Here is a 13,554-nt window from a genome sequence, read left to right as displayed (position 1 = left end):
ACATTACTGACAGCTACATAATGCAAAGGGGATGCAGTACAAGGCTTACCAGATGTGGGTTGGTGCCATTGGAAAGAATATCTAGTAAATCTGCAGAAGAAATGAAGTAAAATCTGGGAAAGGCCAACCTCTTCATGTCCAAATATTCAGCTAAAGCCTTCTCACACAGAGACAACCTGTGGAGACAAAGGAGTAGAACAGAGCCCAGGGCAGGGCTGTAAGCATTCTTTATCATAGAATGGTTTGGGTTGGAAGGGAGCTTAAAGCTCACCCAGTTCCAACCCCTGCCAGGGCAGGGACACCTTCCACTAGAGCAGCTTGCTCCAAGCCCCTGTGCCCAACCTGGCCTTGAACACTGCCAGGGATGGGGCAGCCACAGCTTCTCTGGGCACCCTGTGCCAGCGCCTCAGCACCCTCACAGGAAAGAGCTTCCTTACATCCAACATAAACCTCCCCTGTTTCAGTTTGAACCCATTGCCCCTTGTCCTATCACTATGGTCCCTGATGAAGCAGGGACTTCATCTTCCATGCTACAGTTTGAGTTAAGTAGATTCACCCCTCCCCTGTGTAATGCCAGGCAGGAGCTGAGCCCATAGGCTGGTCCTCTACAAAGCTCATAGTAACTCAGAGATCTCTCTTTACTCCCAGGGGTCAAACAGCCTAACAGTGAGAACAGCCTCATAAAAAAGCAGCAACAGAGGTGGAAGAAGAGGCTAGAAGGGTTTGCAGCCTGACCTACTGTGTTAGACAAGCTCTTATCTGCCACAGGTGACTTCCCACTGGGATGAAAGTTCCCATAACTGCTTTTATTCTAATGAGCCACATTTGAAAGTCTGATTCAGCCCTACTCAGCTTTTTGTGTTTGCAAAGCCTGAAAAGAAACTTGCTCGTTTCCATCTCAAATGAATGTTTCAGTGTTCACATGCTAAACTGCTGCTGAGCTTACAAAGTGCATAAATAACACGCAGCTACTCCTCTGTGAGGAACTGCCTTATCTGATTAACAAAGAAAATACAGGCTTCTTTAAATGGAGAGTTACTACTGACAGCAGCTACCACATTCACCTTTACTTGTGTTCCAGGTAGACCAGCTCCTATGTTTAGCGAGATATGGATCCATCTCAGGACACTAAGGGCTTTCTCAGGGAGTGCAGTTATCCCATGTGGCAAGGGTATACAGGCAGAGATAACTTTGTGAATGAAAGAACATGGGCTCAGCTCTGCTGCAGATATCCCTGCCTGAACTGCTCAATAGGTATTGAAGGGCTCCTGTACGGGGTGGCAAAATGAAACCAGCTGGATGCTGGTTCATACGTCAATATTGAGGATGAGGGTTTGCACATACACAGAGCCAGACTCCCCTCTGGGGGTTTCAGGGTGATGGATCACAGATAAGGCTCAAGAAAGATCAGAAATGCTGTGGCTTGTGAATGCAAAGAATGCACAGTGGAGGCAGAAAGCCTTGGAGCACAGCTTAAACAGGGCTGGTGGCAGTTTCTGACAAGCTCCTGGGACTGAAGGTCTACCCACCTACTCTGAATGTCCTCCAGTTGTTGGGACAGGCCTGGCTTATTGGTGGCTTCAACCACATTTGGGGTTTTCTGAACTTCATAGGCCAGTTCTTTGAAATCCACATCAATCCCTTCAAAGTGTTCCGAGTCCTAAAAAGCAAAAGGAAGAACATGTCCATGGTGAGTCACTATTCCTGTGCTAAAGGATCCCATCTCTTTGGAGTGAGGGGAAAAACTCTCTGCAGAGCCCTCTGTGCAGTGCAGAGGGACCTCTCCACCACTGCAAAGGGCTCTGCCACCACATGCTTGAAACAAGTCTCCAATCAGGCTCTTGTCTTCCTGTCTCTATATGCCAAAGGGCTTGTGGATAATGTGATCAGAGCAGAAGCCAGTGTCCAGGACCAACCATTTCCATGGGGCTGAATTCCCCTCTGAATATCTTCTCTTGCGTGCAGCCTCCCTGGCCACAGCCATTAGGAGATGCCACAGCCATTTCCATTAGGAGATGATCCCTTAAGGGGGAAAGGCTACCAACCTCATGGGAGCTCACTCTCCCCCTCCTGCCCCAGCACAGAAGTCCCATCCCTGAGTGACTCCTGCAGAGGAGAGCCCTTCCTCGCCTTGAGTAAGGCCCTGGAAAGGCCCTGGAAACCCCACACCAGCAGCAGAAGAGCACACTGACAATTGTGCTCTGCATTGAACAGGGACCCTCCATTTCTGGAGCTAAACAATGAAGAATAAAGTTATGTTCAAAATGTCTCTGCTCCTTCCTGAGTGAGCCAGGACACTGAATAGAAATGCTCCAAGCTTTCATTAGGGTTGGAAGGGCCCTCAAGATCATCCAGTCCAACCCCCCGCCAATGCAGGGCCACTCAGAGCAGATCACAGAGAGGGAGAGTCCACAACCCCCCTAGGCAGCCTGTTCCAGTGCTCTGCCACATCCAGTTCTCCCCCACATTGAGGCAAAACTTGTGTGTCAGTTTATGGCCATTGCTCCTTGTCCCATCACTGGGCACCACTGAGAACTTCCACATTAACCTCTGTTCAGCCCCAGTAGCAAGGCTCTGGCCAAGAGGTTGAGCCCTCCCTGCACACAAACCACGTAGGAAGCTCCCTACCCTCAGGGATTCACATCCCCTGCCCTGCCAGCACATCCTCCCCCAGCCCTGGATGCATCCCGAGCAGATTCAGCCTCAGGAGGCTTTGAGCTTCATCCTGCCACGTGCCAGATGGATACTGAGATACAAACAACTGCCCAGCAGGATGCAGCTTCAGACCCTGATGTGCTTTCATACATGCCATTAGGTAGCTGTTGGATATTAACAGCTTCCTGGCACGTGGGCCAGCCTTCACTGGTTATCAGCACCGGCAGAGGTGGCCCAGTCAGTGAGGTGTGCCCAGCGCTCCCCAAAGCAGGGGAAGGAACTCACAGACACCCCTGAGGAGGTCACCACTGACAACCCTGCTCCATCTTCAGAAGCAGGAGCGGGAGTCCAGCTGCCCAGCAGTGCTGAAGGCAGGGATGTGATGGGGATGCTGCCAAAGCTGCCTGCCCCAGCTCTGGTTTGATGATTTGCAGGGTCGAAGTCCCACTCCTCTCCCCTCTGAGGAAAGAGGGAACATGTCTGCGGCACTGAAGGAAGCCAGCAGCCCCCCTCAGCCTCCGGGAGCTCTGTATTTGCTCTGGAGCAGTGGAAGGGAGACAATCAGCTACTCAGCATGACTCAAGCACAACCCACAGTACAAAATCACCCTGGGGCAGCACTAGGGAAACTCCTAGAGCCCTAAGGGAGCCTCCAAAGATGCAAGGGAGGAGGAGAAAAAGCCCTGGCTCTGGCAATTTAGGATTATAAATACCCCTATTTTGTATAATGGAAGCTCTTTTACACTTTCCAAACAGAAAAAGCAGGATTTGGGGTTTCCTACCTTGGGAAGCTGTGCCCGTATATCTTCTGAGCCTATGAATATGCTCTCCAAGTGAGCCCATGTACGCTGCACTTCAAACCAGAGGCAGATGACAGAGTCTGCAGTGGAGAGCTTCCTCTGCCAGGCAGACACTTCCTCCAGGAAGAAGGCGATATACTTGGATGTCATTAGGTTCTGCAGCTGCACCTGGTTGTCTTCTAGAGTTTCAATGAGCTCCTCATCTGATCTCACCAACGGGATGTTTGTGCGGGGGTGAAGCTCATACTGAAACTCCATGGAACCCCAAGTCATCTTCAGCTCCTTCAGGACTTTCTCCATGCTCATCTCTCGCACTGCTTTGTCCACAATGCCATGAACCTCATCCTCGAAGTTATGCAGGTTGAGCTTCAGGAGGTCAGCCAGCGTGGTGTCCACGTCCATCACAAACCTCACACCCGTCATCTGCATCAGCTGGTTCCAGTGCCTTTCTCTAATGGCAGGATTCTGAAGCTCTGCCACAGCTTTCAGGGCTGTTAGCATGTTCTTCACCTTGCTGTCCAGCCCATTGAAAGCATCCCAGGCCCTCATTTCCTTATCCAAATTCCGAATGTCTCTTGCAAACTTTTTGCACTCCAGATCCATTTCTTCCACCTTAATATCCACCCATTTGGTGGTCTGCCAGTCAGCAAGGCGGCTGTTCACAAAGGAGATCATATCCCAGAGCTCTTTGAGCAGACACAGCTCCTTCCTGCACTGCTTCAGTTGTCTATAATCTGGCACCGTGACTTCAAACAGACCGGCTGATTCATAAATCGAGGTCATGGCTGACTCCAGTTGTTTAATCTCAATGTGTTTTGCATCCAGCACTTGATAAGGCTTTTTGGTGTCGAACCTAGAAAGAGATATTTATTCTTGCTAAGTGAGATTGCAACAGCTTCTAAAGAAAACAGAAACCAACCAGTGTGCAGAGACGAGGCACAGAGGAAATGTCTGCAGCACAAGCTGATGGCACAGCCATCTGATGCCACCTTACAGTGATGCTGTGCACTCAGCAGCCAAGTTCAGTCTCTTGTTAACACTGGACTGTGTCCCCAGAGACAAAACCCCCCAGGTGTTACAGATGTTAGAAGGAAGGGAATCATCAAACCACAGAACTGGAGGAAGTCCAGAGGAGGCCACGAGGATGCTCAGGGGCTGGAGCACCTCCTGTATGGAGACAGGCTGAGAACATCGGGGCTGTTCAGTCTGGAGAAGAGAAGCTGCGTGGAGACCTCAGAGCAGCTTCCAGTGTCTGAAGGGGGCTACAGGGATGCTGGAGAGGGACTCTTCATCAGGGACTGGAGGGATAGGACAAGGGGTGAGGAGTTCACACTGAAACAGGGGAAGTTCAGGTTGGAGATAAGGCAGAAGCTCTTCCCTGTGAGGGTGCTGAGGCGCTGGCACAGGGTGCCCAGAGAAGCTGTGGCTGCCCCATCCCTGGCAGTGTTCAAGGCCGGGTTGGACCCAGGGGCTTGGAGCAAGCTGCTCTAGGGGAAGGGGTCCCTGCCCGTGGCAGGGGCTGGAGCTGGAGGAGCTTTAAGCTCCCTTCAACACAAACCATTCCATGGTCAGGACGGGTCTCCACAGGCCACCTCACCTCACCTCACCCGCCCGCCCACAAGGACCCCGGCGCAACCCCCGGGGACCGGCGCCGTCCCCACGAGGCCTCCCCGCTCCGGTAACGCCCTCACCTGAAGGCCGCCTCTCTCCGGAAGTGCTCTCGGAAGCGGCGCTGCCGGGCCTCGAAGGCCGCACAGCGCCTGCGCAGCTCCGCCCCTTCGCTGGCCTGCAGGGGGGCCACGTGCTGCTTGACCGCCTGCGCCGCCTTCCGCACGTGGCTCCACGCGTGCGGCAGGTCCTGCGGGCAGAGCAGGCTCAGTGGCGCCGTGCAAAGGCCAGACCCGCAGCCTTGTGCGCAATTCGCGAGGCTCAGAACCCCGAACTGCTCGCTCCGTGCGCAGGAGCTTCGGGAGGGTCCCAGGATGGTTCAGTGCTCGAGAGAGAGCAGTGGCGGTAACACCATCCTGCTGGGAGCAAGCTGAAGGCGGGAGGATGGGCTGTGGATGCTCACTGAGGCACAGAGCCTGGGGAATTCCCTGGCAGCTCTTAGAGCAGGAGAAGTTGCACCAGAAGGATTCCTGCAGAGCTCTGTGGGCAAATGCTTCCACAGCCTGTGTGTATAATACTGGTACTAAATAAAACTGGTTTCTTTCTCAGGGCTGCATCCGAGCTGCAAGTGTGCAGCACTGCTGACAACCCACTCCCTCTTCCTGGGGTTTTCCTCAGAAAGGGATCTTATTTCTTCTCACCACGCTCCTCGGGCCACATCCTCAGCCCGGACACTGACACCAGCCAAGGGCTCTGCTATCCTCAAGTCCCAGTGCTTTGCCCTCAGAGAGCTCCATTCCCTATGTACTGTGCAAGCCTACAGGAAGGGCTCCATAGAATCCCAGACTGCTTTGGGTTGGAAGGGACCTTAAAGGTCATCCCGTTCCAACCCCCTGCTGGGCTTCCTTTTTCATCCCAGTTCACATACTTGGGGAGACTGAGACCAGCAACGCTATGGGAAGAAGGGAAATAACCTAGAGGCAGCTCTGAGGCAGCAGAGATGGCCAGTCCCTCCTGAGGGGTCTCCTTCTGGCACTTCATATTCCAGTCTCAGTAGAAATCACTGTTCATGACCACAGCAGGGCACCCATGGAGCTGCTTCCTCATCCTTCTCATACAAACTACCAGCTCCAGCCCAGCCATCTCCACAGCGATGGAGGGAGCAGTGCTCAAAGGAACTTACTTCTGTTTTTCCCACTGTACGTGGAAGTCAAGGAATTGTTCAAGTATGTGTTGCTGTCACTTGCCAGAAAATGTTCTGTTGCCTCCTGCATCTGACCAGCCCCACATACCTCATTCCTTTTATCAGACACATGAATCCATTGCTTGCATGTACCTGCACACACAGGCACCAAACAAGGAGCTCTCAGGCAGAGGAATCAGCAGGTTCCCCACAGCAGCATGGTTTATGTTGAACTGAAGCTGTAGCAGCAGCCTGTGCAATGCAGCTCTCTCAGTTGTTAGGGAGTCTGTAAGAACTGTCCTAAAGACACCTTTAGGACCCTACTGCAGATCTGGTGACCCCATCACTCATGGATCACAGCTGCACAAGCAGAACACCAGCTAGACCCCACTCAGCTCCCACCCAGCCTGCAGCAGAGGACTGGAGCCTTTGCTGCACAGGTGCCTAAGGCAGGAACATCTCCCTCAGAGATCCTGCTTTAAACCTTGTGTCCTACCCAGATCCCTCTGCCCACAGCACCCCATGGCTATAGGGTATCCATTAGCATGGAGCCACACACTTGTCCACTGTAATCTTGGCTGTGGCCAGTGCTTGTGTCCTGTCCCCCAAGGCTGGCTGGGCACCTCACAACCTAACCTCCATCTCCAACCTTTCCTAACCTCCACCTCATGGTCCCCTGCCCAGAAAGAAAAAGAATTCCCCAAAGGAAACTGATTCATCAGAGCCAAACGTGGAAAGGTGCCAAAATACTTTCACAACCTGCTCCCTGTGATGTTCTCTGGGTCAAGCAGATTTGGTGTTACAGACCCAGTGGAGGACTAAAGCCCTGTGAGAAGGCACCTCCTCTGCCAGCATTATCTTTCCCATCTCCACAGTTGCCAAGAACTGGCTGATTTAAAAATCATTATAATTCACCCTAATTAACAGATCGAGTTGAAAATGCATTAATTTTTGTCAAGAGCAATCGCAGGGAGTTGGAGGAGGCAATTCCCTGGTTTTCAGACATAACAAAAGCCTTAATCTCTGCTTTAAAAGAAAAATCTCAATATAACTCCAAAATGTGGATCTAGAAAGGCACATCCTGCAATAGCAAACATTATCCACTGAGGCCCTCTAACGACAGGGAGTAAGGTCCTAAACGTTCCTGCGCTGCTCTGAGGCTCACTCTCTCCTTGACATCTGCTACTTGGCAAAGCGGTGTGGCCATCCCAAGCGTTCACCCACCTCCAGCTGCTTGTAGACTTCCTCTGGTAGCTGTTGCTCATAGGTCTTCAGCAGTTCAACGGTTTGCTTCAGGGGCTCAAACATGGCATCGGTGACACTCTGCCTTTCTTTAACGGCCAAGAGGTGACCCATCACCTCCACCAAGCCACCATAATCACCTTTGTCAACCTTTTTGCTCAAACCTTGCTCAGCAGTTTTGATGAACTCCTCCAGGTCAGCCAAGCTGGGGAACACAAAGCAGGAAAGCACAAAATGAGAGCAGCTCCCACTGAAAGAGTTATCAGCATCTGCCAGGCAGCTGGACTGGCACAGACAGGGGAAGGGCCTGGCTAACCCTGACCATTGCATGGCAACATGCTGAGGGCATCAGAACCACAATTAAGGGATCCATAAATGTGATACTTGTGATACTGTAACATATCAGCTTCCTGCAAGGAACAGATACATAGAGGTTCTCCAACCTCTCAGGCTGGAGAAAAGGTATCTGAGAAGGAATACATTGGAGACCTGTGAGCTCAGCATTACCCCTGGCACTCAAAGTCCTATAAATTATTAGAGACAAGGAGAGTATGTGGGGGACATTTCCCCACCTGCTTACCCTGTTCTTAATCTCACCCAGCTACTGGGCACTATTGGCAGAGGCACGATGGGCTCCTGGATCTCTGGTCCGTTCCAGCACAACCTTTCCCCTCTCCTCAGAACACTTACTTTTTAAGTGCCCACTTAAATTCTGTGCATGCTGCTGAGCCAAAATGGGTCCTTAAATACTTCACCTAATAAGAACTAAACTGCTGAGTCAGGGACTCTTAGTAAGAGCTCCTAAATGCCCATTCTAAGCTACACAAAAGCGTCGTTGCACAGCAATTAGCTAACAGAATTATGGTGCTGAAAAGAACACCAGAGATCATCCCATCCACCACTCACAGCAACCTTCACTACTGCATGTCTGTAACTGCTTTGTAAACATCCAAGACCTGTGACATCCATCAGTTGCCACTACTCAAATGGATCACCTGGTGCATCATCCTGCAGAAACCTGAGAACTAAGCAGCTATTCAGAGCAGGGAACATGTGCTAATCCAAAACTTACATCCCAACCTCCTTTCTTTTTGTAACCTTGAAGCCTCCCCATGACAGCTCATGCCAGGCAACCCAAACTGAGTTGCACTCAGAAGAGTGCTGCATTTAGAAATACAGCCAGTATCTCATGGCATTCATGCAGCTTTACTGACGGCTAATCTCAAATTCAGCAAAGCACAGAGCCCTAACAGAGATTAGATCAGTTGGATCAGGATGAATGGACAAACAGACGTCCTATCTAACAACACACAGCAGATCCCAGGAGCATCAGCTCCTTGTCAGTGCTCCAGGAGCATCAGCTCATGGGATGTTAATGGTACCAAGCCTATGCAATGGTTTCCATTCTACACACTCAGCAGGCAGCATGGGCCCCTTCTCTTGCTCCTATGTTAGCTTAATGGTTACCAGGGTGTAATGATAAAGCCCAGCCAGACAAGAGAAATCCCCTCTGGTCAGCACAGGGTGAGGAGACAGGAACCTCTCTTACCTGTGCGTGACATGGTCCACGAGATGCTGCTTGAACACCAAGCTCCACCTTTTGATGGTGTTCAGCAAAGATGCCTTGAAAGGCCGAGCATCCACTTTCATCCAGCCATGGAAGATGCTGAAGGGCTCGATGCGATTCACCTCCTCATAGATCTTCTCGTAGGAGTCGATCTGCTCTTTGAACTGCTGCAGTGTGGGGGGAGTCTCAGGGACCCCGTCCTCCGCATGGGCCTCGACTTCTGCAGCGGTGAGGATGTGCCCGTAGAGGAGGAACTGGCGGCAGAACTCCTTCCTGTCCTCTCCGTAGAGGTAGGAGTAGTGGTCGAAGGCACTGCGGTACTCGCAGCACGCCACCATCACAGCCTGCACGCGCTCCATCAGCTCGTGGCGCATGTCAGCCAGATCTGCCATGTCCTCCATGTCAGCCTAGAGGAGAGGGGAGATGTGGGGGCAGCGTGGAACCTCCTCACCACCACACACCATGAGGGAGCTCCACAGCACGGACCTGGTAGTGGGGGAAGCCGCTGTGCTCGGCCAGCCGGGGCACCAGCGATGAGATCCCGTAGATGTCATTGAGAAGACTTTCCACCATGTCGTAGAAGCCATCGTTTGTGCCAGGGTCCATGGAGGGATGAAATATCAAATCCGGGATCACCAAATCCAGCTGCACCTCAAACAGGGGAGCGAGCCCAGCCTTGGGATCTGGTAGGGAAGAACGGAGATGCCAGGATCTTCTTCAAGAGGAGAAAAATGATCTTGAGCCACGTCTAACATCCTACCACAAGATGCACACATACCCCACAGGGACACAGACACCCACTCAGTGGGTCCAGTGACACTGTGCTGGCACACAACACAGAGGCTGATGGTCTGATACCCACAGGAGATACTGGAGACGAGACACAAGTGATTTAAGGACTGGAATAAAATGCTGTGGAGAATGCCTTAAAGAGACCAGGCTCTCCAGCTAATCAAAAGGGAGCCTGAGAGCTGAACAATTACAGCACACAAGTACTTGCTGAGGAGAAAAACAACAGGAACCAAGAGGCTCTTTAATTTAGTGGAGAAGGGCATGAAAACCTCAGCAACTGGAAACTGAAGCCAAATGCACATGTGAAATTCTGTGCGTGTTTTGAACAAGATGGGCAGAACTAGATGCAATTCCCACTGTGCCTCCATATCCAGGGGTGAAGTGTGCCTGGAGATGGGCTTTAGACGGACACAACTGGCTCTGGAGACTTCCCACACATGAGATTGTGTCACTTGTCCCTTTGTGCATGGGAGGGTGTAAGATTGATGCCCAAGCACAGACTTTGGATGATGCCTCAGTTTTGTCTGTCCATTAATCCCTGCAAATGATGCACAATCATTTCTATCCCTCCCCATAAGCAATGCTGGCTGGGAGATGGAGTCACCATGGAGATGAGGCCCTCAGTGACATGGTTTAGTTGTGGTACTGGCAGGCCTGGGGTAAAGGTTGGACTTGGTGATCTTAAAGGTCTTTTCCAACCTACCTGATTCTATGACCCTGTCTTGAGGCAGAACCCTCCCTTTGGTGAGACTGAAGCAGCCATCACAACCAGGGCAAAGGAACAAGCACTGACCTGTGTTTTCCAGGAGGTACTTGAGCGAGCACTCAATGGCAGTGAAGAATCCATCCAGGACTATCTCATCCACGTAATCCACATAGGCCTTCCAGACGTCAGATGCTGGGTCTGCGAGTAAGAGGCTCTGGTTTTCCTGCAATTAAAAGATGCAAAAGTAGTACCCAAATCCTCGCTGTGCTCCCCTCAGCAGCCTCAGGACCCTCCAGCCCCCAGGAGGACTTGAACAACCAAGGGAAGCCCAGCAGAGCAGCTCTTGGCCCCTCTGCTGCTGCTCCCCATGGTCTGAACAGCACAGCAAGGACAGAGCATGGGGACACTCATTTGGGGCCATGATGCCCTTCCCTCCCCAGGACCTCTGTGGCGCTTTGCAGTTGGTGCTGCCCCTGTGAGCAGCACTGGTGATGCCATCACACCGGTTGTGCCAGCCCTCCTGCCATGACCACAACCCCATATTCTCCTTGGCCAATCTAGCAAGTGCCCTGGTCTCTTGGGTGGTGGCTGGAGGTGGCTGAGCCTGTTACAGCTGTGACAGCAGAACCTGGGCATGGGAGACTCTCACTGTGGATTCAGGGTGCAGACAAGGGGGTTATTGGTCCAGGGCTGAGTGCAGACAGCAAGGTAAGGTTAGCAACAAGAGCTCAGTGTCCCAGAGAGGCTCTCTCCAGTGTCCAAGGCTGGATGGTGACCCTCAGGAGCAAGCTTGACCTAAAATCTACCTTCCTCCAGGCCAAGTCCTGTCCCTGGTGTGGTAACACCTCACTGCGAGCAGGGGAGGAGCTCAGCTCTGGGCTTTCTCCAGGCCTGCAAAGAGGGGTCTCAGCTCTGGCAAAGCCAGAAAGCACCAAGGTTTCAGGCAGCAGCTTTTGTCCTGTCACTCAGCTGACCCCCGGACTGGCAACGTCACTGCTTGCTCACAGAGGGACAAGCCTGAAGCAGAAAGGCAGGCAGAGCCTCTCTGCTGCCAGGAACATCTTTCAGAGGAGGATAATTCCAGCTCCTGCTGCACGACTCCCATCTAGTGGCTCCACAACTGCCGGGACTGGAGCCAGGCTGAGCCTGAACGGGGCGCCAATGGTGCCCAGCACCACACACGTAGCAGCTCATTTAAGCCACCCTTCATTAACACTGGATGAGGCTTGCAAAGGAGTTAAGGGAGTTCATTTTTAGGTGAAACAGCTCCAGACATTTCCTCCAGTGCAGAGACACGAAGCCTATGAGGAGCCAATGAATCCCTAGGGAAGTTCCCTCTCACCTTCAGCAGGGAATGAATCCTCTGCCCTGACTCCCGGACCAGGCTGTAACGCTTCCCCAGACGGTCCTGACAGTCCTCTAGGACCAGCAGTGATTCCCTTTTGCAGTCCTTCCTCTCCAGTATGGGTGACACCCAGGCCCGCACGATGGTCTGGATCTCCTCAACGTTGTCTTTGGCTTTCTGTACCCTCCGCTCGAGGTCATGGACACCATCCATCACCGTGGAGATGTGACCACAGACACCTGGTAAACAGGAGATGGTTGATGGCTTTTCAGAGTTGCTGGGCCAAGCTTTTGTGCACCCTCCCTAAGACCAGCCTCTGACTTACTCTCTGTGGTCTCATGTATTTCTTACCCATCATGGACACAGGAGACTTACCACCTCGACCAACAGACCCATTTCCAGCTCCCCCCTGTCCCAGCAGACAGCCACAGCCTCTGCCTTCTGCCAGGAGCACCATCCTCTGGGGATATCTGATAGGTCCTGATTCCCTCTGTTCAGGTTTGATCTCCCACTGACTGCTACTGGAGAGCTCAGCATGGGCAGGATGAGCACAACAGGCTGAGCATCTCTGCCACCATCACTTGAGCAGGGACCCATGGCCTCAACAGGTGGGCTGTGTCAGCCCCAGCTACCAGCGAGGGCTGCAGAGAGATGCAGGGAACTTAGGGTTCATCTGCAGGAAAACCCATCTTTATTACACAATGGAGAAAGAGGTTTTCACTGTGAGGACTTCTGCTCTGCAGGTACCCAAGGGAGGACACTTGTTCCTGTTCACACCACAAGCCTGATGACAGAAATGCATATTCCACCCGTGAGCAGTTCACTTTCACCAAGAGGAAACAAACTTCCTCCGCTCTACAGTTCAAACTGGTAAAGCAAGAAACTGCTTCAATCACCCTACAGCCAATGTGCACAATCCCACCCCAGCTGCAGTATTCCATCCTTCAGGAAAAGACGAGGTGGGCCTGGCTCCATCCCACTGCCCAGCCTTGCCATCTCCTTGATGGCACTGCTCACAGGGCAGCCTCTCCTCCCCAAAAGCCCGGCTGATCCTGAAGGGAGCAGGATCCTTTCCACAGCCCCAGCACATGAAAGGAATGTGGCAAGATGGGAGCTGCCATTCATCCCCCCCGTGCTGGCTCTGCTGGGAGTTGCAGTTGGGAACCAGGTGATGGAGGTTTGGCACATGGGCAAATCCCATGAGACCCACATGGAAGTGCTCTTTCCCCCTGCAGAGGCAGCTCACCTTCCACCTTCCAGTTCAGTGTTTCTTCTGCCTCTTTCAGCTTCAAGTCAATGTCCTGCAGCTGCCCCTGTATTAGAGGGTATTCAACCTCCAGGACTGTCTTCAGGACCCTGTTGTATCTGTTCACCATCAGCTCCAAGTTGGCCACCATCTGCCGGAAGGATTCCCTGGAGGAATAGATTTCTGCTGCCACAGCTGGGATGGCTCCCATCTGGCTGCTGGACAGGTAGCTCACCTCCCTCAGCACCGACACCAGCTGCAGAGAGAAGGCAGAGAGCTGAGCATGGGACAATCCCACCCAGTGACTTTCTGAGCATCTTAGGGATCTGCTGCTGCTGCTTTATTCCCAAAGCAGAATGCTCTGGAAAGAGCCTGGACACCCCCGACTCCATTCCATCTGTCTCCCATTGA

At 52.4% G+C, this 13,554-nt stretch overlaps 1 protein-coding gene across 1 annotated transcript in view; it reads right to left on the bottom strand.

Moving 5' to 3' along the window:
- The window catches only part of LOC133273630 (dynein axonemal heavy chain 9-like), a 40,787-nt gene that overhangs the window by 8,253 nt on the left and 18,980 nt on the right, over window positions 1–13,554 (bottom strand). The window contains exons 13-22 of the mRNA XM_061462019.1: window positions 13,144–13,399; window positions 11,895–12,136; window positions 10,640–10,775; window positions 9,541–9,737; window positions 9,037–9,461; window positions 7,470–7,692; window positions 5,146–5,312; window positions 3,437–4,307; window positions 1,530–1,660; window positions 50–176 (exon numbers count right to left, since the gene is read on the bottom strand). Of these exons, the coding sequence (XP_061318003.1) occupies window positions 50–176; window positions 1,530–1,660; window positions 3,437–4,307; window positions 5,146–5,312; window positions 7,470–7,692; window positions 9,037–9,461; window positions 9,541–9,737; window positions 10,640–10,775; window positions 11,895–12,136; window positions 13,144–13,399 (2,775 nt within the window). The remainder of the gene's footprint in view (window positions 1–49; window positions 177–1,529; window positions 1,661–3,436; window positions 4,308–5,145; window positions 5,313–7,469; window positions 7,693–9,036; window positions 9,462–9,540; window positions 9,738–10,639; window positions 10,776–11,894; window positions 12,137–13,143; window positions 13,400–13,554) is intronic.

The sequence above is a fragment of the Pezoporus flaviventris genome, unplaced genomic scaffold, assembly GCF_033815535.1.
Source record: "Pezoporus flaviventris isolate CSIRO_AGI_PZ_B2104156 unplaced genomic scaffold, CSIRO_AGI_Pfla_v1 ptg000034l, whole genome shotgun sequence".
In the NCBI taxonomy this organism is placed as follows: Eukaryota; Metazoa; Chordata; class Aves; order Psittaciformes; family Psittacidae; genus Pezoporus; species Pezoporus flaviventris.
This window is presented reverse-complemented; position numbering and strand designations above follow the sequence as displayed.